Source organism: Theropithecus gelada, chromosome 1, assembly GCF_003255815.1.
Source record: "Theropithecus gelada isolate Dixy chromosome 1, Tgel_1.0, whole genome shotgun sequence".
Taxonomy (NCBI): Eukaryota; Metazoa; Chordata; class Mammalia; order Primates; family Cercopithecidae; genus Theropithecus; species Theropithecus gelada.
This window is the reverse complement of record NC_037668.1, coordinates 102,298,780-102,321,074: the sequence shown is the minus strand read 5'-3', so window position 1 is coordinate 102,321,074 and position 22,295 is coordinate 102,298,780. Positions and strand designations below refer to the sequence as shown.

At 36.0% G+C, this 22,295-nt stretch overlaps 1 protein-coding gene across 1 annotated transcript in view; it reads right to left on the bottom strand.

Annotated features, from left to right (window-relative positions):
* The window catches only part of LOC112632005 (serine/threonine-protein kinase TNNI3K), a 310,001-nt gene that overhangs the window by 158,249 nt on the left and 129,457 nt on the right, over nucleotides 1–22,295 (bottom strand). The window contains exons 12-17 of the mRNA XM_025397614.1: nucleotides 18,465–18,551; nucleotides 17,854–17,910; nucleotides 16,801–16,893; nucleotides 16,658–16,715; nucleotides 16,337–16,531; nucleotides 15,518–15,622 (exon numbers count right to left, since the gene is read on the bottom strand). Coding sequence (XP_025253399.1) covers nucleotides 15,518–15,622; nucleotides 16,337–16,531; nucleotides 16,658–16,715; nucleotides 16,801–16,893; nucleotides 17,854–17,910; nucleotides 18,465–18,551 — 595 coding nt within the window. The remainder of the gene's footprint in view (nucleotides 1–15,517; nucleotides 15,623–16,336; nucleotides 16,532–16,657; nucleotides 16,716–16,800; nucleotides 16,894–17,853; nucleotides 17,911–18,464; nucleotides 18,552–22,295) is intronic.

The following is a 22,295-nucleotide window of genomic DNA, read 5'->3' as shown; positions in this document are numbered from 1 at the left end:
AAATACTCTAGGCCTTTCCTTTGTCATCCAATTTATGCACTTTCATATTTGGCTAAGGAGTAGTTTCTGTCACTGAATACCTTTTGTATCAGACCAGAACCTACAAGAATAGAAAGTAAGTGCACAGTCTCAAAGGCACCCTCTCATCTTCCCTCCTGTCAATGTTTACGGTGCTTGGACTGAACTCTTAACATTTGCAGACAGCTACCTTGACCTCAGTGTGATACAGATTTGAATTCATCAATGCCACCTTAGTAAACCTTTTTCTCTTCCATTTCAGTTACGTTGATTTTTCTCCGTTAGCTGGAATTGTCTTTGATATCCTTGATGAAATTATGTGGCAGATGATTATTTCTCCCTTGAAGGTTTTGAAAAGGACAACTACCTTTGTTCATGATTGGAAAGGTGCCAATTCACATTACTTTGCACACCTCTTTTTAAGAATTTCACACTTTTGTATTTACCACCCATGTTAGGCAATTTATTTGTATCCACATTAGAAGGAAGAACTACATCTACTTAAAGACTACAATTTGATGAGTTTTAACAGTTATATACTGCTGTGAAACCAGCATCTCAATCAATACACAAAATATTTCTGTCACCCCAAAAAGATTCATCGTCTCTCTTGCAATCAACTCCTTTCTTATTCCTCAGCCCTAGGAAAACATTAATCTTTTCAACTCTATTGATTAGTTTGCATTTTCTAAAATTATATATAAGTGAGATAATACGGTATGTACTATTTTATGTGTGCTTTCTTTCACAGAGCATAAGTGGAATGAAGGCAGAGAATGTTGACCATATTTAACCCACAGTTGAGATAATTCTGATCAATTAGGAGGAGTGAGGAGTAGCTGAGAAGTGAAAAAGATAGGTTAGATAAATCAAAATATTTTTTACTAATATGAGTAGAAGGCACAATATATTGGTCCTGTTACAACTGTAAAGAGTATTTAAAAAGGGAACAAAAATCCTTATCAGAGACCAACTTCTGGGTCAGCTAAAAATTAAAAGTTTTCCATTAAGGCATCCAATAATCACTATATTTAAGAAGCTGAACATCAACATGAAACAAAATTGTGAAATGATTAATTTAGACATAAAAATTTAACAAGTTCAGGAAATGTTGCCACTGTTTTTTCAGGTTCACATGAATCTGATTTTAGTTCCCACATACTCTTTTCAGAGGAATATTTAAATAATTTGACTGTGACAAGCCAAACTGTTTTGAGACCTCATTGAAAGTCAAATGAAAACATTAATCAAATGCAAAAATATTCCAGTCAGGCATAGAAATGCTGCAGGTTAGAAAATAAAAATGTTGCCTGTGAGAGGGAAAATCAATTGATTTAGAAAAAGCAAGTATTGGTTCAAATCTACATGGTTGGTAGTGACTGGAAATCACTACAATTTCAGGAGGTTGTATTTTTCTTCAAAATCATCAGATAGTTTTGAGCTGTAGCTACATTGCAAAACCAGTTTGTTTGACTAACTTTTCACCTGAGTAAAATAGAAAATCAGATCAGTCAAACAACTGATTGTCTTTCCCTTTCTCATTGCTTTTTATGGACAGGCTTTAGTGACTAGCATGCAAATAATTATCTACAGCACAAAATAGCCAGAGAAGTGACTTGTGGAATAGCAGTGTTAATTGAGCCAAAGAATGACTTTCATACTCTTAAATGCCACAGAATTGTTCAATATTAAGTGAGCACTACCTTCTCATTTCAGCTATGAATTCTAGAAAGTACAGCTCCTTTGGTAAGGTGATCTGACAAATACATTGCATTGCTATTCAGTCAGTGCTGCTCCTGTTTTGTGGGGCCAAATGACTATACATCGCTATCTTTTGGATTATCTGACTGTTGCTACTGTTTTGTGGGGTTAAATGACTAAACATCCTTATATTTTGGATTATCTGACTACTGCTCCTGTTTCGTGGGGCTAAATGACTACATATCCCTATATTTTGGATTATCTAACTATCTAGTGTGGGTAATAACCTTAGTCTGTCACTTACCAGCTTTATCGCCTAGATAATTTGCTAAGTCTCTTTAAGCCTTTTTCTGTCATGTGTTCAAAACTGTCATCATATAGAGCTATGAAGATTTAATTAGATGATGTCTGTGAAGCACTGAGTTCAATGCCTGGCATAAAGAAACATTAATGTATGTTATTCTTATGTTCCTTGATTATTATTAATTCATTCATCTGACAATTATTAATTGAATTTTTATTAGGGCCCAGTCACTGTACAAAGCACTGGGAATAAAATGGTGAAAAATCCACAGCTCCTGTACCAATTAAGCTTAGTGTATAGTGGGAACACTCTCAAGTTCATGAACAATTTTAATAGTGTAAGAAGTGCTCTCCTGAAATAAGCAAGAGTATGATGTGCTGTGGGAATGTGTAGGAGGGCTTCCTGAAGGAAGCATTTGGGATAGACAGGAGTGAGAAGGAAAGCTTTATGGAGGAAGTGTGAGGAGGAGCACAGAGGAGAAGAGAGAGGTAACGCAGGGGCGAACGTTTGTGTCTGAGGGAATAGCATGTGTTAAGACCTATAATAAATGAAACTTTTCAGGTGGAGGCTATAGAGACAGTTCCACCAAGAAAGCCAGAAAACAAAACAAGAACAGAAAAATTCTTCTTTTTCCTCTCTAGCGCTTACAGTGCTGAAGAACAAGCTGGGCAAGTAACAGCTCTTTAGCCTCACTCATATTTAGAAAGCAAAAAAGAAGAAACATTGTCAAACCCACAGTAGATTAATAAAAGTTCAATGCTAAATGTCTGCCTGCAAGGCCACCCATATCTCAATAGAAGAAGACTCAGAATGTCTTTCACATTCTTTGTATGAAAAGAAAAAAAAAAAGAAATTAAAGAAAGAGAAAGAATTCGAAGCCTATAATCAATCTTTTCCTTTACAAAACCCAGCAATTCAGGAGGCCTGCCAGAGGCTAAGTCTTTCAGAGACCACGGACAGGAAAAAGCTTATTAAAATGTGCTTCATTCCCAAAGAAAGAGGTCACTCAAGATCCCCAGACCCTTAACTCTGAATAGATTTAATGAAAGCCAACTGCTATTTTAAGAATTTAGAAGGGGGATTTCCCTCCCTAAAGAAAAGAAGGCAGACATCGTCAATGCTCTAACGTTATTTCATCTATGGCACCAGGCATGCTTTTCACTAACTTTCTGTAGGTTGCTAAAGCCCTTAAATGAGGATTTAGTGACTGAGAATACAGTTCTTCACCTACAAGGCTTGAAACGTAATTGATACAAAGACCATCCCTCCAGGATTAAAGAGTTCTAATCATTCTGTGAGGCTTGCATGCTCTTTCCTCCATGCTGGCCAAAGAAACACTGCATCTTTCAGAAAGCGACTATGCTGTTTCCCACATCATTTGGTAAGCACAAAACCTTTCACCTTCAGTTAGAGAAAGATAATCTAGACTATTCTGCAAATAGTACTGATGCAGCAACTGGATACAAAATGAATCTTAGTCCAAGACTTTCTGGTAACCGTGCTTTATGTAATTAATATAAATTGTATACAAATATCTCTTGTAGAATCTTTCTCTAAAGTCCTAGTTGACTGTTGTCCTGGTACTCTTATTAATCACAAGGGTATTTCTGTGAATAGGTAGACATGGGCATCATTATTTCCATTTTGTAAATGAGGAATCGGAGGCAGAAAACAGGAAGTGACATAACAGCAACAGAATAAGAACAGGAATAGAAATGACAAAAACGATTGTCTCATGGGAATCAAGAAGGTGTGATAGAATGAATTCTTCCTTTTCTTTCACTATTGAAGGAAGGATAAGGGACAACAACCTTCTCAATGATAATTTTGAAAACATCCTCCCTGGCTGTTTATAGTCAGAAGACAATTGCTGAGTTGAGTCGCTGAGTGCTACCTGAGTATAGAGAAGAAAAGCTGCCTAACCACATAGGTACTATACACATCCTCTGTAAAAATAGAGCCTCTCCTACTTGGATTTTTCAGTCTCCAGAATGTGCCTCTGATGATACTTCCCCTTCTCTGTCTTTATATATCCAAATAAATGATGGTTGAATGTCTAAATGGATGGTGTTTAAATTGCACCTTTAAGTTTTGTGAAGGAGCCCTAGGAAGAAGAATCACTGAGAAGGATCTTGGATAATCAAATAACCTCATTAACCCTCAGCTACATTTTTAATCAAATTCTATTCCAGATCTGCATCTGTCTAATGGGAGTATCAGACTGAATCCCTGATTCAAGTTCAAACAAAGAAGGAGTAAGAGGTCTTAATGAAGGCAGTAATCTGTTATTTGAGTCCCCTTGACCGTCTCTATAGAAAGAGATCTACAGTAAAACAATCCAATTATTTTCCAGATCTTTATGACAAGAAGAAATTGTCCATCTGAGATATTATAAGCAAAGTTTGTGTAATACAATCAAAAAGGAGAGCTAGGTAATTAGAAACATTAATTCAGGAAAGCAACTTGGGCATGGAAGAATATTTAATAGTGAAAAGATTCTTTCAGAAGAATAAAGGAGAAAAATAATGCTAATAATGCTAATGTATTTTCTCATTTAAATCCAATAAGGTAGGAATAAATATAACCATCTTAGAAATTAGAAAACTGATATGTTGAAGAAATTAACCAAAGACACAGGTAAAATGTGGCAGAGCTGGGATGTGAACATGCTTAGTCTGGCTTCAGTGCCTATGCCCTCAATTAGTTCTCCTGTGGTCTTCCAATAGGGTGATAGCCCACATCAACACATATCCCCAGAGGTGTCCACGCTGTAGTCCCAACCAGAGAGGACTAATATTATTTGGAAACTTTCTTCCAAATAGGGAGGATTTTGAAATAGAAAATATTAAATGGGACTTTAAAAAGGTTTATAATTATCTGTATCTCTTTTTCTAGGCCAAATTCAAAGTATAGCTAGCTACTGGAAATTCAATCAGTTAGAAAGAAATTTCCGCTTATTAAGATTGTTTCTCATTTATTAGCTAGAAATTTTGGCTCTGGGTCCATAGTCAGGTTGCACTCAATTAAACTCCAGAATCTTAAGAACACAACAACACAAACGAATCTCAGCGAGCAAGGGTTGAAAACGATGAAGTGAGAAATGCACAGATTACCACACGGCAGCATTAATATCATTATTGAAAGGTTAGCTGCTTAGGAAATCGACAAGGTGCCAAGAGGGCATTCACGGTGCCTCCCAAGAAATGAGAGCAGAGAAGAAATGAAGCCGAACAGAGAAAAGCTTTTGTTGACATTTTCAAAAGCCGACTTTATACAGGCCATATCCCCAAAGAATAGAAAATGGCAATGTAAGAAACCAGTAACACCAGAAAATTGCAGGCCAGTGAGTTCACCACCAGTTACAGGAAAGCATTTGAAAGGTTTTAGAGGATCAGGAGGGGATTCACTTCTCCCCCTATGCTCAGTCTGTGGGTGAGGGAAGGTGACATTGTTATGGGGAAGGTACAGTTGCCACACTAGCTTTGGGCATTCGCAGGGTGTGAGTGTTGTATTAAGGAAAGGGGCTGCAGAGTGAACCACTTCAACCACTAGAACGCACTGGAATAAGTAATCCTGATGCCAGGTTCCAGTATGGAGTAGCACTATTTCTATATCAAATAAAAAGTAAATGTTGGTATCGTAGGATTTCTAGTTTTGGTCAAATTAGTACTTTTCTGTGCTGTTATACACACAGAACCATTTATTTGCATGCACACATCATCTTGTGTAGCATTTCAAATGCCATACAGAAGATGTGAGATTGGGGAATTTGTCTGTCTGGGCTGAATGAGGCAAATGTTCTGATGGGAGCTACTGGGAAAGATGATAAGTTTGTCCAGGTTTATGCAAGCAATATGACAGTGTGGGGAAAATGAATGACGTTTTCTGACTTAAATACACCTGTTTTCATTTAAAGGGAGTATGTGTCTAAGGGAATTTATTTAATGGGGTGTTAAGTAAGAGCACTATTTTTAGAATTAGTGAATGCAGCCAAAACTAAACGAGATGTTCTAATGAAGGCAGATGAGAGAAGAACAACATTTTAACTGGCCTTGGGAGGAAACTTTAGCTATTTCTCTAGGGGGACAAAAAGAGGACAAGTCAGGACTAAAGGACACTCTAGTAGTGAAGTATGGGAGGGAGAATCTTAACCAAAATGAAATGTCAAGAGAATGTTTGGAACATAGTTGGCCCTCTGGAAACTATGAGCATTAATTGAGGAGGCAGGCATGAATCTACCTTCAGAGAAAAACTAGGAAGAGTGGGATGGTGAATCTCTGTGTAAATAATGGGTAGAAACTTGAGTCAGAGAGAACTCACTGTTTCTTCCGGAGGTTCGGGGAGCTGAGGACAGACTGACTTCAGATGGAAACCGAGCATGTCAGAAATGGGGACAGAAATTATGACTGGACATCAGCAACCGAGTGCAGCTCATAAATAGGATTAGAGTAATTTGTAGAACGAAATGGTTAAGGAGTCCCTTCTGTTGGATGTGGTACAAGGTTCTCTAAATACGGTGGTCATCGTCTTTTTATTTTAACGTTTACTCCTAAAGAAAAAAATGTGTGTGTGTGTGTATGTGTATGTGTGTTTACTGACATACAGTGCATGAGATTATGACTTAATGTTTTAAAGTGTATATAGCCTATTTAATACTATTATATTTATATAGTTACATGTTTTTCCTCTTGAGCCATATTTTGCTTCAGGGACATAGTCACAGGTTTTTCTTCTTGGGCCACATTTTGATTCATAGACATATGTCCCCACACTCTCAAAGCTACTCTCATGTTTTTAAATTAACAAAAGTGAATGAGAAGAGTTATTTCAAAATTAGTTCATATATAGCATGCTTTATTAAGTAGTTGTCATTTGTTTCCCAATTACTGCTATTAGTTCATAAACTGTGAAAATACATTAATAAACTAAAAATATTTAGTATGCAACTAACATTATATTTGTATAACTGACTCATGCAAATCCAGATCAGATTTCTCAAGTATAACCATTACTCAGACTCCTATTACCTGTTATTGACAGTGTACATAGGGTCAATGTAGCACAGACTTCTGGCTGACCACTAAAACTCATTTCCTCTTCTTCTAGGCACACAGCTAGGCTACATTTCCCAGGACCTCATATGGTACCACCAAGACAGAGCTGACTGTACCACCCAATGCCAAGCCCTCAGTATCACTGTCAAGTCACAGTGGTCATTATGAATTGTGTAAATGCCCCTGGGGATTAGCTGAGGTGATGAAATGATATATTTATATTATAAAATTAAACTGACAACAACAAAAAAATGTGTGCCATGCTAATGCCTGGCCCATACAACATGTCATTCTCATCTTATATAGTCTTGCCTCATTAATGCTCACTTGAATTTGGATGACCCTCAAGGAGACCCCAGAAGTCACATATTGAAGATAGGTCCTGAGTAACATCATGGATAGGGACCACCTCAACAACTTGTTCATCCACACAATCAAGATGTAAATTTCAATTGTATTGGGAATCATTATACATTATGGACTCTATCATTACAGCAGATAAACTACTCTAACTAATCTGAATTTCATATTGGAAATATTAATAAATTATATAATTTAATTTTTTCATTACTCAAAGCAGTAATAAAATTGAGTCTGATTGCAGCTGATTGCTTTTTTAAAGAAAAAATTTAACTTGAAAATCTGAAATCAGATTACAAGTTTGGACATAAACATTTCAGAACTACAGGTAGTCCTAATCCCTAAGGCGTCCATTGTATATTATGAATTAACTTTTCTTCTATGTACTCCCAATAATAGTGATTATTTCTCATGCTGAGGAGATTTGAAAATCATCCCTGAACTCATCCTCTGTGGAGCTGACTTCTCTCTTCTAGTTTTAAAAGGCTGGAAGCATTACAAGAACACATGGAAATGTGTATGTTTATATGGGCATTTATATATAAATGTGTACACTTATATGTGCATTGATATAATAGTGAATTCAAAAGACCCATGGTACCTATGACACAGAATAGGTACAAAGATCTAGCAGTTTCCATGGGAGTTGTGTTATATGGGCTAGGCTCCTCGGGAGCAAATTACTTAGAATTCATGGGTGATATCAGAAAGTTCCCAGGAGTGTAGAATCTACACAGATAGCCAAAACAGAAATAAAAGTTTTAATATCAGACAACTGCAGTGCACACTGCCGTTCATGTGGTTATTCAAGGCTATAAACCCCAGAAGAATATAGAATATGTACATATATATATGAATCCTTCTCTATATGTGTATCTAATATATATAATTCTGTATTATATGGGTATAAAGTACTCACATAAACCATGTGAAATATAATTGTCTGGTATTGAAATTTTTGTATCTGCTTTGGCTACTTGTGAAGACTCTACACTCCTAGGGAACTTTCTAGTGCCATTCATAAATTAGAAGTTATTTTCCCTGGAGGAGCCTTGTATAGTACAACTCCCATGGAAACTGCCAAATCTTGGGACCTATTCTGTGCCATAGGTACCATGGCTGTGTGAATCTCTGTCTTTGACATTCATTACTGAATAAGTAGATACGCACATGTATGAATGAATGAACAATTAGACTGACTTTAGGGTGACGATTTTGAAAACATTTGGAGTTACATTGTGACTTGATTCCCTAGTATTCCCACTTTACTCTGTCAGCAGAGAAGAATGAAGTTATATGGCAAATGATTAAGAAGAATAATTGACATCAGACAAAAATGTGATTCTCAACCTTGCCTAGATATTGGAATAACTTGAAGTGCTCTCTCTCCAAATATGATACGCGGGCTCTAAGCCTGGAGATTCTGATATAATCAGCTTCGAGATTTTCTTAAAGTTCTCTTAGAGACTCTGTGCAGCCAAAGTTGAGAACCACTGCACTAGAACAATGTTTCCTCTCCTAGATCATAAGAATTAATTGGTAGTCTTGTTTAAATTGTAGATTATCAGGCCCAATGTAAGACATTCTGAGTCAGTCCCTTCAGTGCCTTTGAATCTTTTTTTTTTTTAAATGAAGGCCCCCAAGTGATTCTTCAGGAAAGTTTGTAAATGCTTCCTTAGGCTCTAAGCTCTGCTAGAAAAAGTGTTATGATCTGTTATTCTCACCTGTATCCCTGGGGCATGGCATAGACCCTAGATCATATTGTGCATTCAATAAGTATTTTATATTATTTAATTAAATGACATTTTTAAAGTGCAAATGAGTAAAAAGAATTGATAAAATTTAAAATGCCACTGTGATGACTGGTTTTATACTACAGAATCACAGATACAGGGCTGTTAAGGATTTCACGAGTTTTAATGGGTTCTCTTGCAGGACTTTTATAAGTATGATAATACAATCAGTTAATTGGTCTGCATATGGGTATTCAGAAGTCTCCTGAAGACGATATTTGCCAATGGATGCAAAATTCTTTCTGTATAAGCACTTATTAGAAAAGTCACAAGTTAAAGAAATAGCTGGGAGAGGGATTCTGTGACATATGGAATTTCAGGAACACAAAATTAGAAAATTAATGATTTGTTTATTTTACTTAATTGTTGTGTTTTCTTACATGCAGGAATTTTATATTTTGCATTCAACTGAGAGGCAAATGCATATGTCAAATTAAAAGCAACTATTACAATTTTCTATCAATAATATTTTTCTTTGGCACTTCCTAAAATCTTCACTATTTTATTAAATGTCATCTTCAAAATTAAGATTCTTTTAGCTCATAACAGCTCTGTCTTTTTAAATTACCTATCATTTGTCATTGGAAAGTTGGCTATTTTAAAATTATCACTCATTATTTTCCTTTATACCCACCAGAATAAGCTGACAGTCAAAAACAGTGAATCCTTCTCAGATCCAGACCCCAAACTAATTAGTTATATCATATAAAAAAATCTCTGTACGTATGAGAATATTGTTGTAACCCTTCAATGGGTTCTCCTTGCCTGGTGCCTAGATAAATCTGATTTATCAAGACAGGGGAGAATTGCAATAGAGAAAAGTTTAATTCACGCACAGCCAGCTGCACAGGAGAGAAGAGTGTTGTTATTACTCAAATCAATCTCCTCAAAAACGTGGGGATGGGATTGTTAAGGAAAACCTCGTGGGTAGGGGTCTGAAAGTGGGGAATGCTGATTGGTTGGGTTGGAGATGAAATCATAGGGTGTCAAAGCTGTCCTCTCGATGCTGAGTCAGTATCCTGGGGACAGGAGACCAGATGACCCAGTTTATCAGTCTGGGTGGTACCAGCCGAGTCATGCTGTACAGCATCAGCAAAATACCTCAAGCACTGATCTTAGGTTTTGCAATAGTGATGTTATCCCCAGAAGCAATTTGGGAAGGTTTCGAATCTTGCAGCCTCCAGCTATGTGATTCCTAAACCATTATTTCTAATCTTGTGGCTAATTTGTTAGTCCTGTGAAGGCAGTCTAGTCCCCAGGCAGGAAAGAGGTTTGTGTTGGGAAAGAGCTATAATTGTCTTAGTTTCAAGTTCCTCCCAAAGTTATTTTGGACTATGTCCAGGAATGAACAAGAACAGCTTGCAGGTTAGTAGCAAAGTGGAGTCAAGTCAGATCTTTCATTCATAATTTTCTCAGTTATACTCTTTGCAAAGGTGGTTTTAATTGTGGAGTGTTTTTCCATCCCCAATATTAAAGGGAACAAATGAGGGATTAAGAGTAATAAAAAATGCATTTTGTATGGTGCTTCACAGTTTATAAAATGATTTCATATACATATTTCATGTGAATGTCATGTGCACCTTGTGATGGAGGTTATCACTATTTAATTCCTTACAGTGTTAATATAACATATATAATACTATATATTTATACAAGGAGAATACCATATATTTGATCCATGTATGTTTGCAGTGATGTTTCTGCTTCAATCTCCAACAATTTGAAAAATATACTTTTCCAAGAAAAACACACGGCTTCTAGTATTAAGTAAAAAGCTTTAAATCCTTTAAGCTATAAATAATGACTAGCAAGCTCAAATGCCACAAAATGAATGTATACATTAGGCCAAATATAAGTTGGTAGGTGGTGAGGTCTACAGCAAATTAGAGAGGTGCATTCCTGCTTGAATTATGAACATTTTCAAAATATTTAAACACTGTGGGCCAAACAAAACCTATCTGCATGCTTTCTATGCAACATCTGTTCCACACCAGCAGAACATGGAGTGTGAAAGAAGAAATAAAGCAGGAACACAGAAGCATAAGACGATGATATGAGAAATTGTTTGGGTCATAGGAATTGACTTTTTAAAAGATTAAAGTACAGAGAGGAAGGTTGATAAATATTGCTGATGCCCATTCAATATCATCAATATGCTCCTTCTATCTCTCTCTTCTGACGTGGTTTTGCTGTTGTTGTTGTTACAGTAGAAGATACAGAATACTACAGACTTAGTCTCTTTAGTCAGTTTCCTTGTCTTTAAAACGGAAATAATAATAACTGTCCCCTAGAGTTGTGTGGTTAAATGAAAGCATGACAAAGGCTTAGCAAAGCTCCTTTCATATTGTGAAAAATAAACGGTAGGTATTATCATTATCATCATTTCCATTGAAAATAACTACTTTCTTACTCCTTCCTTGAACTTTTCCTTAGTGTATATACTTGGCCCTCTAAATCCACAGGTTTCACTTCTGTGGATTCAACTAACCATGGATCAAAAAAAATGTTTAAAAGATTGTGTCTGTATTGAAGACGTATAGACTCTTTTCCCTTTGTCATTATACCCTAGACAATACAGTGCAAGAACTATTTACATAGCATTTACATTGTACTAGATATTATAGGTAATCTTGCAATGATTTAAAGAACAGGAGAGGATGTGCATAGGAAATATGCAAATGCTACAGTGATTAATACCAGGGACTTAAGCATTCTCAGACTTCGGTATCCTTGAGAGGTCCTGGAACCAATCTCCTGCAGATACCAAGGGGCATTTACTGAAGATCAAAATTAACTTTCAGAACTGGAAGGTAAAACCCTCAGTTGGCTTTGCTTGCCATGGGAAAAATAGAGTTCTTTTTTTTTTTTTTTTTTTCACTCAAATAATTGCAACAACCACAAACTCAAATATAAAAGTGCCCTATCCTGTGGGCTCAAACATCCTTTTCCCTTTAAAATTATAAAAGTTATTGGGCAAGTTGGATGCTATACACAAGTAGTCATACTTACACCAATTAGGTCATTGCTTTGTAAAATGACATTCATAGAAATGCCACAAGAATTTGGTTCAGTTAAAAAATATTAATTAGACATTTTCTCTGTGTAAGACACAATGCTCAGTTCAGAAAATGTGAGATGAAGAGAGCAGTCTCTGACCCTGAAACCCTGACTTGTCCAGGCTAATGGGGAATATAAAAGTATAAACAGACCATGTCAATACAAATGCAAATAAGTGTACGAGTTTCCCAATCTCTGATGTGCATCTTTCTCTCTACTTCTTTGAGTGAGACTTTCCAGGTACTATGCTAAAGCAGAGGTTAGTATGCTGTGAAAACCCTGAGAAAAGATTAATGCCTGTTCTTCAAACTCTACGTTTAGCTCCACATACGCTAAGAAGCATTCTACTCCACTTTCATCTTTGACTTATTTGAAATCCTCTGAAAGTCACTATTTCATCATTTTGACCCTTAGTTATTTTCTATATAAAGTGGAACTTGAGTTGCTTTCTGGGTATATGTCTTATACAGCCAAGTAGTGCAGTAAGCTCTCTGAGGGAAAGGACCCAGGCTCTTTTGAGCCATGTACAATGCTACATATGCATGCATCTGAAAAACAATGTTTTGCTGTTGTTACCAGATTAAAGATTGATAGAAAATGGTCTACAAATAATTGATACAATAGTTTTGGACTCTGTCATAATGAAGGCACCTACAAAATGGTGTTTCATAAAATTTTAAAACTTTTTGATGCAATTAAGCATTTAGGTTAGATTAGAGGCAGCACAAATTGTAGATATAAACCTATATTGGCTATATAGTAAATGTTCTGTTTTTATTTTAAACAACATTTATATTTTTGGTCCTGCCCAACAACTGGTGGTAACAACTTGCACATAACTCACAGGGCAACAGAATATATAATGGCCCCACAAATGAAGAGTTACAGCTAGAGAAAACTTGCAATGATTACTTATTGCAATGATTACTCATTTGTTTTAACACCATGTGCAACAATGTTTGGGATGGAAAGATAATACTCTTAAAACACAAAATCATCAGTTTATATTATGCTAATTTATCATCTAAATCTCTTTCTGAAACAGTTAAATGTTTGTTAACGTAAATGTTTGGTTTGAAATTAAGAAAGGTAAAGAACTAATAGCTAACAATTAAGAAATGACTTTTATGTGAAAACTAGTAAATCATTACAAATAGATTGGGACTTATATATGTTTACATTCAATATCTAAGATTCTGCCACTCACGTATCTGATTTATCTCTCCAATCTTTCATATCTATCTGAGAAGAGAAAAATAGCTGAGGGCAGTCTAAGCAGTATGAGCAACACAAAATTTATCAGGCCCAGAGAGACATGAGCATGGGACTTTAGTCATGTCTCCAATCTCCATTCCCCTGGGGCAATAATGTAAAGACATTTTGTTCCTGACTAGCTGTGTTACCCATTATCTTTATGTTCCTATAATTTTTGATTAAAGAACAAGGTATAGTCAATCAAAAGCTTATATTATTTTAATGTAAATTCTTGGTAAACAACTTAAAAACTGCTTTTTCTTAAAAACTAACTTGTAATCACTGCTAATGGGAGTATGTATTCAGGACAACTTGAATCCATGCTCATGAGTAATGATCCTTAAGCTCTGAGCTTGAATAAACTCTGTATTTTGTTATTTAAAGTTGACATGCCTCTTCCTTTCATTTCCACTGCCACTAGTGAAATTCTGCTTTTCATTACTTCTTATCTAGATTACTGCAACAACTGCCTCACTAGTTTCTTGACTTTCCCTTCAAGTTGATATTTTACCAGATGCCAGATTAATCTTTCAGTAATATAGCTCCAAATTTGTGATTTTCAGCTCAAACATCTTCATTGTCTCCTTACAGAAAAAAAATCTGAAATACCTTAGCAATAGCATTCACTGGTGTCTGTGCTCTTGTTCTATTTTTCTATACTTTTTCCCAATTGTCCACTTCATACATTATACACACTACATACATTTATATACTCTGTACACTAAAATGAAACTATAGTTCCTATATATACCTTTAACTTTCTAATCTCTATGATTTTATTAATGTCTTCCATAAGCCTATAGGATGCTCTTCCAAACTCTACCCGTCTTTCAGGACCAAGCTCACATGTCATCCCTTCCATAGAGTTGTTGTTAGAATCCTCAGAAGCAATTAATATTCTTGTTCTGAAATTTTTGTACTATATCTTGTATATAACTTATTATTTTATACCTAAAATGCATTTAGGTAAGTATTTTTCTCCTCTACATAGAGTGTGAAAACTCCTTAAATGTAGTGTATGAACATCCCAGTTTGTAAGCTCTACTGTGCTGGAAATAGTCTTTAAACATAGATGTTCAAATAGTTGTTGACCAAATGACTGACTAAAGTAATTAATATTTAGTAGTTTCAGAACTGTAAGGCTTTTATAAAGGACTGTATACACAATTTATCTGAATCTTATTGATTATCATAAAATGAAAGCGATTGATGTGGAGTAATCTGACTTGCTTCATAAACTAAATCAGTGTTTGTCCAACTATTCTCTGCAGCACCTTTGGGCTTCCACAGAGGGGGCGCAGGAATCTCTCTCCTTAGCAGTGGGAAATGGGAAGTAAATAGAGTTTTCTCCTCCCCACTTTACCTTCACCCAACACTGCTCCATTTTGTATATTGGCCTTTCCTATAGGACTTTACTCAGAGAAAGTTTTCACCATTTAGGAAAAGTTTTGAGATCCCTTGGGGTTCCACCACTGAACAGTCTGATTTCATATTTGTTTCACACGAAATCCTCTTTACCTGATAACTAGGTAAATAAGCTGTTGTGGTTAAGCTGAATTTACTAATATAAAAATACAAAAATGGTAGCACAAAGTACGTTTCAGATAATTTTATATCAGGAGCTACTCTAACACTTCACTTTATAGGAGACATATCATTTTTTAATAGCCATTTAGCTCACTGCTTGATCTGACCTTACTGACCTGGGAACTAGTTAGCTGATGCATCTTACAGATATTACTATATTTGTGAACATTCTTCATAGATTTAAAAGATCCCTGAGAAGCAGTTACATAGCTTTCTACTCCTTAAAAGACAATGACAAAACTTTCTATCACATAAGCTTATGGTAGCCTGTCCTCTTACCCACAGAGCACCCTCATCTGCAATAAGTCTAAAATGTATCTTCACTGAAATCTGTCTTAAACTCACAGTTAGTTATACCCTTCTAAGTTCATTATTTAGGATAAAAATACCTGTTCAAGTCACGATGTATAATTGGCTGTGTCAGGTTGTGAAGGTACTCCATGCCTTTGGCAACATCTACTGCAATAATTAATTTAGACTGCAAATCAAGAATCCTACAATTTAAAAATAGATTTAACAAAGACGAAATGGTCAAAACGAATACCAAAAAAGCAAATGATGTGTGAGAGTTGTTATTTTGTATAATCTTAACCATTTTTTCTTTCTTGAGGGTTAAGCTAGAAATTCAACAAATCTGAAAAAATAGCTTTCCTACATCAGAAAATGCTTAATTATGAATCAGTTAAGATACACGGTATCTCTTGTTTAAGATATTATACTTGGTTTTATAATTTATTTATAATACTATACTTAATTTCTTTGTAATATTGTAAAATGAAATCCATTTTAATCACTGAATGAAACTACATTCTAATTACTATATGCATAAACTCAGGAAGTGAATTCATATTGGATTTGTGCAAGATCACTTTTTTTAAACTTTATTTTATTCTGAGCTTACATATATCTTCTTTATCAGTATTTCAAATTTAGCCTAATTATTTTAAGCTCCAGTTTCCAATTTAAATTCCTTAAATTTGTTATCTTCAACTGAATTTCTGTTAAGAAAGCACAGAGTATTTCTATTCATTGAAAGACAATTATTAGGCATAAATTATTAGCAATATTAAAAATGCCACACTTGCTAGCAGCACTCAGATTTCAAAAGGTGAAGGCTCATCCAATGAAAAAGCCTCTGAAGTATTGCAAGAGTAATTCCAAAATTCTAATGGTATGTCCAAGGATAAATCAGAACAAAAGACCTATACCTTTTCTGCTCATGAAGGAGGGAGAACAGAGAACCCCCTGATATGTATTGAGTGACAATGGCAAACTGGCTGGGATCATTCAAGCAAGCGCCCACAAACTGAATTACACAGGGATGATTGAGCTGGCAGAGAATGGACACCTCTCGGCAAAACATATCCACATCTGACTTGGAGCAGTAGGTATTGGCTCGATAACTGGAAATGGCAGCAACAGAAAATTCTCAGTAAACAGATGGATCCAAAGAAGGGGCTTGCCATGCATATGCTTTTCAAAGGTCACAATTTCACCTGGATGCTAATTTTTTTCATTTGCTTGCTTACCGTTTTATAGCCACTATTTTATTTCTGCATCGTCCTTTATATACTTTCCCAAAAGAACCTACAATTGTTTAAAATAAATAAATAAACACATATTAACTTGAACTCATTCAACTAAACCAGACCTTTACTTTTTTTTAAGTTACCTGAGCCGATAATCTCATGGAACTCAATTTCTGAGAGCTGAAGATGGAAATGTGAAGGCAATCCTGCTCTTAGGAGGAGAATATCTGCCTTCTCTGCAAATAGAAATTGTCATTTTATTTTTTAAGGTGAAAAGCTCACATGTGGATGTGTATACACATGCATATATATGTTTAACAAAAAACATAATTTCCTAATAACATCTAATTTTAAATTTTCCAACTGTAATTGACTATTTGAAGATGCTAAAACCTTAACCAAAATGATCCCTGCCCCGCTGCATTAAAATCACGTTAGTTCTATGTCTTGATTACTCACTCCTTGTTACCAGCGCTCAGGGTTTATTCCTGATCTGATCACCAACCAGCTTGCCTGCATGACATGGCAACCCTGGAGTCCAGTCCATATCACATTATGAGAAAGGTTCTGATCTGGTAACTCTCTTCAGTCTATTCCAATAGGCTTAGCCAAATATCCATAAACTAATCTCAAAGGGATGCCAATTAAATGACAGGAAATAAGCCTATGAATTATTCTAAGGAAACACTAAGAAAAAAAAATACTGTTAAAAGACTTTAAATTCCAAATAGTTAAATATATATTTACATTCGAATCAAAGTTTTTACTTTCCTGGTCCAATGTTATTCATCTCTGTGTGAAGCATACATTCAAAAAAGGTCCCAAAATATTACTTATTGGGGATATTTTGAAAAATAATATATATTTTTCATACATGTTTTCTAGCCCCAATTCTTCTTAAAGAAATATTAATATTTATAATTCATTTTTATAAAAAACAGAAACATCTAAACAGTCCTGTGAGAATTTGATTTTTCTTTAATAGTCATGTGAAATTTTCACTGTTATTATATCTTCATGCACTGAAAGGAAATAAAAGGTAAGGTTAATTATGAAAAGAATGGTCTGTCAATAATATTTGTTATGCTTGTAAAATAGTCATCATTTGTAATATGTAAGACAAAATTGAACGTTATATTTGAAGCAATAGTTATCCTTAGTAATGAAATATAATAATTGTCCCAGATTATTAGTACCTTTTGTCATGCTTTTAATCTTCCCCAAGGGGGATGGAACAGACACATAGGAGCCATCTAGAAATTAAATTATATAATAGAGTTGAAAGTAGCAATCAGTTTTTTTCTACATAAAAGTTCAACATTATAAAAATAAGCAGGTGACGAAACCAAGTAAAACTATCGCTTCAGGCCCAAATCTTTCTCTGGATACTGAAATTGTACTGCAAGTGTTTATTTAGAAAGTGCATAAAAAGATTTTTCAGAAAATCCAAGTTGTAGCAGACTCTAGCAGATTTGTGTCTGGATATGAGTATTCAGTAATAGATTACTGAAATGGAAAACGACTGCTCTTAGCTTATCCAGGCCTTCCTAGTCGTGCACAAGCCTCATAAACATCCAGTCTGGGAAATGTTAAACTTGGAGGAGCTGCAGATTGGTGAGTTAGAAAATAGCTGAAATGGAGGCTTCTTTACGTTCAGCCTCTCCCAGACATAAGGTTACTTAAAATAAATCTAATCTGACATAGGCTATTCCCTCCTCCCTAGCCCCAGAATGATAGTAACAGAAACACAGGTTTACCTTTAGGCACAATATTATACAACAATGAAAACTGAATAAGAAAAGGGTACCTCCTCCAGGCTGAGAATATTCATTACAGAGCAATTCATCTTGAGGTCTCTTATAATGCTTCAGGAGTGTGACAATGGCATCATTCCCTTTATGAAAAGATACAACGAACAAAGAGTCCTAAATTTTGTTTAAGTTATTCAGTCTACTCTCAAATCCAAAAATTATTGGAAGTAGCTTACAACGTAGGACAAATCATGAGAAATAATGTATTGCAATAGAAATTTAGTTCATTCATTCTTCGGTTCAAAATAATTTCTTAAGACTACCATATGCGAAGCACTATGGCAGGCACTCTACTGGGTACAGGTACTGGTGACGCAGTGAACAAAGTGACTATGGTCTTACCCTTAAGAAGCTTACAACGTAGTTGAACAAATAATCGGCAAAATGATGAGAATTTCTAAATAAGGCAATACTAAGTACTATGGGAGTATATAATAAGGGCACGATTGAAAGGGCAAAAAGTACATGTAGTAACCAGGAAAGAGAGATGTATTTGCTGTGATTGAGCAGTACATTTGATTCAGAATTGCAGTATTAGGATAATTTACATAGGTTTTCAGAGACAGCTGGCTGCCTGCCAATAGTTGTACTCCTCTTTCACAGGGTGATTTTGTCACTGGGAATGACTGCCCACCCAGTGACATTTTCCTATGTATCTTGCATCCAACTGTGGCTTTGTGACATATTTTCATGAAGGGAATATGAGCAAAAGTGAAGTAACCTCCAGGTCTGTGCCTTAAGAAACAGGTGAGCCTTCTCTACTCTTCCCATTTGCTGGCTAGATGCAGAAGGCTCCGAGGCTCTGAGGGTTGAAGAAAGCCATCCAGGTGGGCAGAAATGCCCACCCTGGAGTCCTATATGAGAAATACTTTTCTATTATAACACCACCAACATTCTAGGGTTTACTAGTTACACTAGGGGCTTATTATTGTGAAGGATAAAAAATGTCAAATGATCCTCTGAGTAATGCAATGTTTTTCAATAAAATTAAACTTCGATGCTGTTTTAATGCATTCACTACAAAAATAATCTATGAAGCGAATTTACAAAAGAGAAAAACAGCCAACCTTAAAGATCTTGCCACAGGATTTGTGAAATACAACAGAGCTCACTGTAAAACTGGCAGACTTAAGGAATTGAAAAAGCATAAATACTTATCCATCACAAAGGATCTGTAGTTAACATGAATTAAGCATATACCTAGCTTATATAGAGAGTATATGCTGAGATTTGCTTTCCTTTCAAATTTTCCCTTCCCCAAAAACTTTAAATGAACAGTGCATTCAAGATTATGAGGTGGAAAAATTATGGTATTTACAAGCACGAAAAGCTTTTCCACAGGCAACAAGGCTAAGATTCTTCGAGAAAAAAAAAAAAAAAAGAAAAAAAATGCACTGTGATTACAATTGCTAAAACTGGTAGCAAAACTTAAATCTACATAGTTGAAAAACTAGTGTCCATATTCTTAATCGTCTCCAGCTTTCTATTCATGACTGGTGGATCTCCAATTTTCTCAAATCATAGACATAAGTTATAATGAAATAACATGGGAGGCAGTCCCATTGGCATTCTTTCTTTGAACCATAGTGAGCTCACAATCAGGGAAACCTTAAGATATTAAGGACATTAGCCAACAAACACATTTCTACAGGAAGCACCTAATAGGCAGAGAGAATAGATAATGTAGTAGTCCCAAGATGGGAGCAAACATACCATGTTTAGAGAATGAAAGAAGGCCAGTGTGGCTTCACAAGCAAGGATGAGAGTGGTATCAGATTTGGTTGGAGAGGTAGCCAAGTGTACTTCACGTGGACTAGTGCTTCTCAAACTTTTTACTATGTATAAGAATCACTTGGAGTGCAAGTTCAAACTGATTCCTGAGCCCCGTCCCAATAGATTACGATTGAAAAAGTCTGTAGTAGGGGCTGAGTGTTGCATTTCTAACAAGGTCCCAGGTGATGCTCATCAGCAATCTGCACTTTGACTATGACTGATGTAGAGCTTTACAGGTGAGGATAAGGAAATCAGATTTTCGTGTCGTGTAGGCAAGATGGGGAGCCGCTGAAGCATTTTAATTAGTTAAAGGATGTGATTTGTTTTACTTTTTAAAAAGATCCTCATCTACAGGTTAGAAATGATAATCCACCCTTGTAAGATTGTTTTAAAAATTACCTAAGATGATGTATGTAATATGCCTTACAGTTCTAACACATCAATGTGCCTTTTGGGTCTTGTCACTGCTTTTTCACTTTACTTTTTGCCCCAAGAATTGTAGGTGAACTTGGAAACTCCTTTTTGGAACTTCAGATGAATCTTCTAAATACCAGTCTATTCATTTTCTATTGCTGCTATTGCCAGTTATGAAAAACATAGTGACTTGAACAACACAAATTTATTATAACATAATTCAGGAGGTCAAAAGTCCAACATGGTTTTCTCTGAGCTGAAATCAAGGTGTCAGCAGGACTGCATTTCTTTCTAGAGGCCTTAGGAGATAATTGGTTTCCTTGACTTTTCCAAGTTTTAGAGGCCACCCACATTCCTTGGCTTGTAACCCCCTTCCTATAGCTTCAAAGCCAGCAATGGTTGGCTTAGTCCTCATATCATATTACTCTGACCTCTGCTTCTGTCCCCCTTTTCCATATTACAATGAGCCCACTAGGATAATCCAGGGTAATCTATCTCTTAAAGTCAGCTAAATAACAACCTTGATTCTTCCCTATGTAAGGCAGCCTACTTACAGTTCCAACGAACAGGACCTAAACATTTTTGGCGGGGGGCATTACTCTACCTCCTTGATTTTTCCCCATGTGAGGTAGCCTGCTTACAGTTCCAGTGAACAGGAACTGAACATCTTTGAGGCGGCATTACTCTACCTACTACATCCAGTTTCATGAAGATTTCAGTGTGCCTGTGTCTTGCTTGTGTGTTGGTACTGCCTGCTGTTGAGCATTTCTTTTTCTTGCTTTGGTGGCCATTTTAACCTCAGGATAAAAGTAGTTCTACAGACCAGAAATTCCTTTGGAATTAAAATTTGGCCGACTGCCTTGACTCACACCCCATTTTGTGAGGCTGAGATGGGGGGATTGTTTGAGACCAGGAGTTGACTGGGCAACATAGCATGACCCCGATTTCTAAACAAAATTTTTTTAAAATTAGTGGGACATGGTAGCATCTGCCCGTAGTCCCAGCTACTGGGGAGACTGAGGTGGGAAAATCTCTTGAATCCAGGAGTTCAAGATTGTAGCAAGCTATGATCACACCATTGCACTCTAGCCTGGGCTAGACCTGGGTGAGACCCTGTCTCTAAAATAATAATAATAATAATAATAATAATAATAATACCCCTCATCTGTTCCTTCCTAGATTCACAGATTCTAAGGTTGTTTTTTTTGTTTGTTTGTTTGTTTGTTTTCCTCCTTCACACTCTTTGATCCCACATTAATAGGACCTATAGTGCTTTTGGAATCTTCCTTTTACTTAATTTGGTCTTCAAGCGTTTGGGCCCAGGAAAAACACAAAAACAAAAACTTTTTCTTATTTTTGTTTTTCCTAGGAGAGACTTCTTGGAGGAATAAAAACAACCCAAACCCCAAGCATTTACTCAAGCACAACAAAGCTTAATTCACAGAGCCCACCTTCCAGTCTATCTCAGCCCCTCTATAGAACTGACATCAGCTGACAGACGAGAGGGCCTCATGCTTTCCCCAGTGAAGCAGAAAGTTGCATCCTGAATCCTGAGTGCCTGTGTGAGTTAGTGATCACACCCTTGATGTTACCTTTCATTTCAACAGCTCTCTTGGCTCCACTTGCTCTGAGCAGTTTTC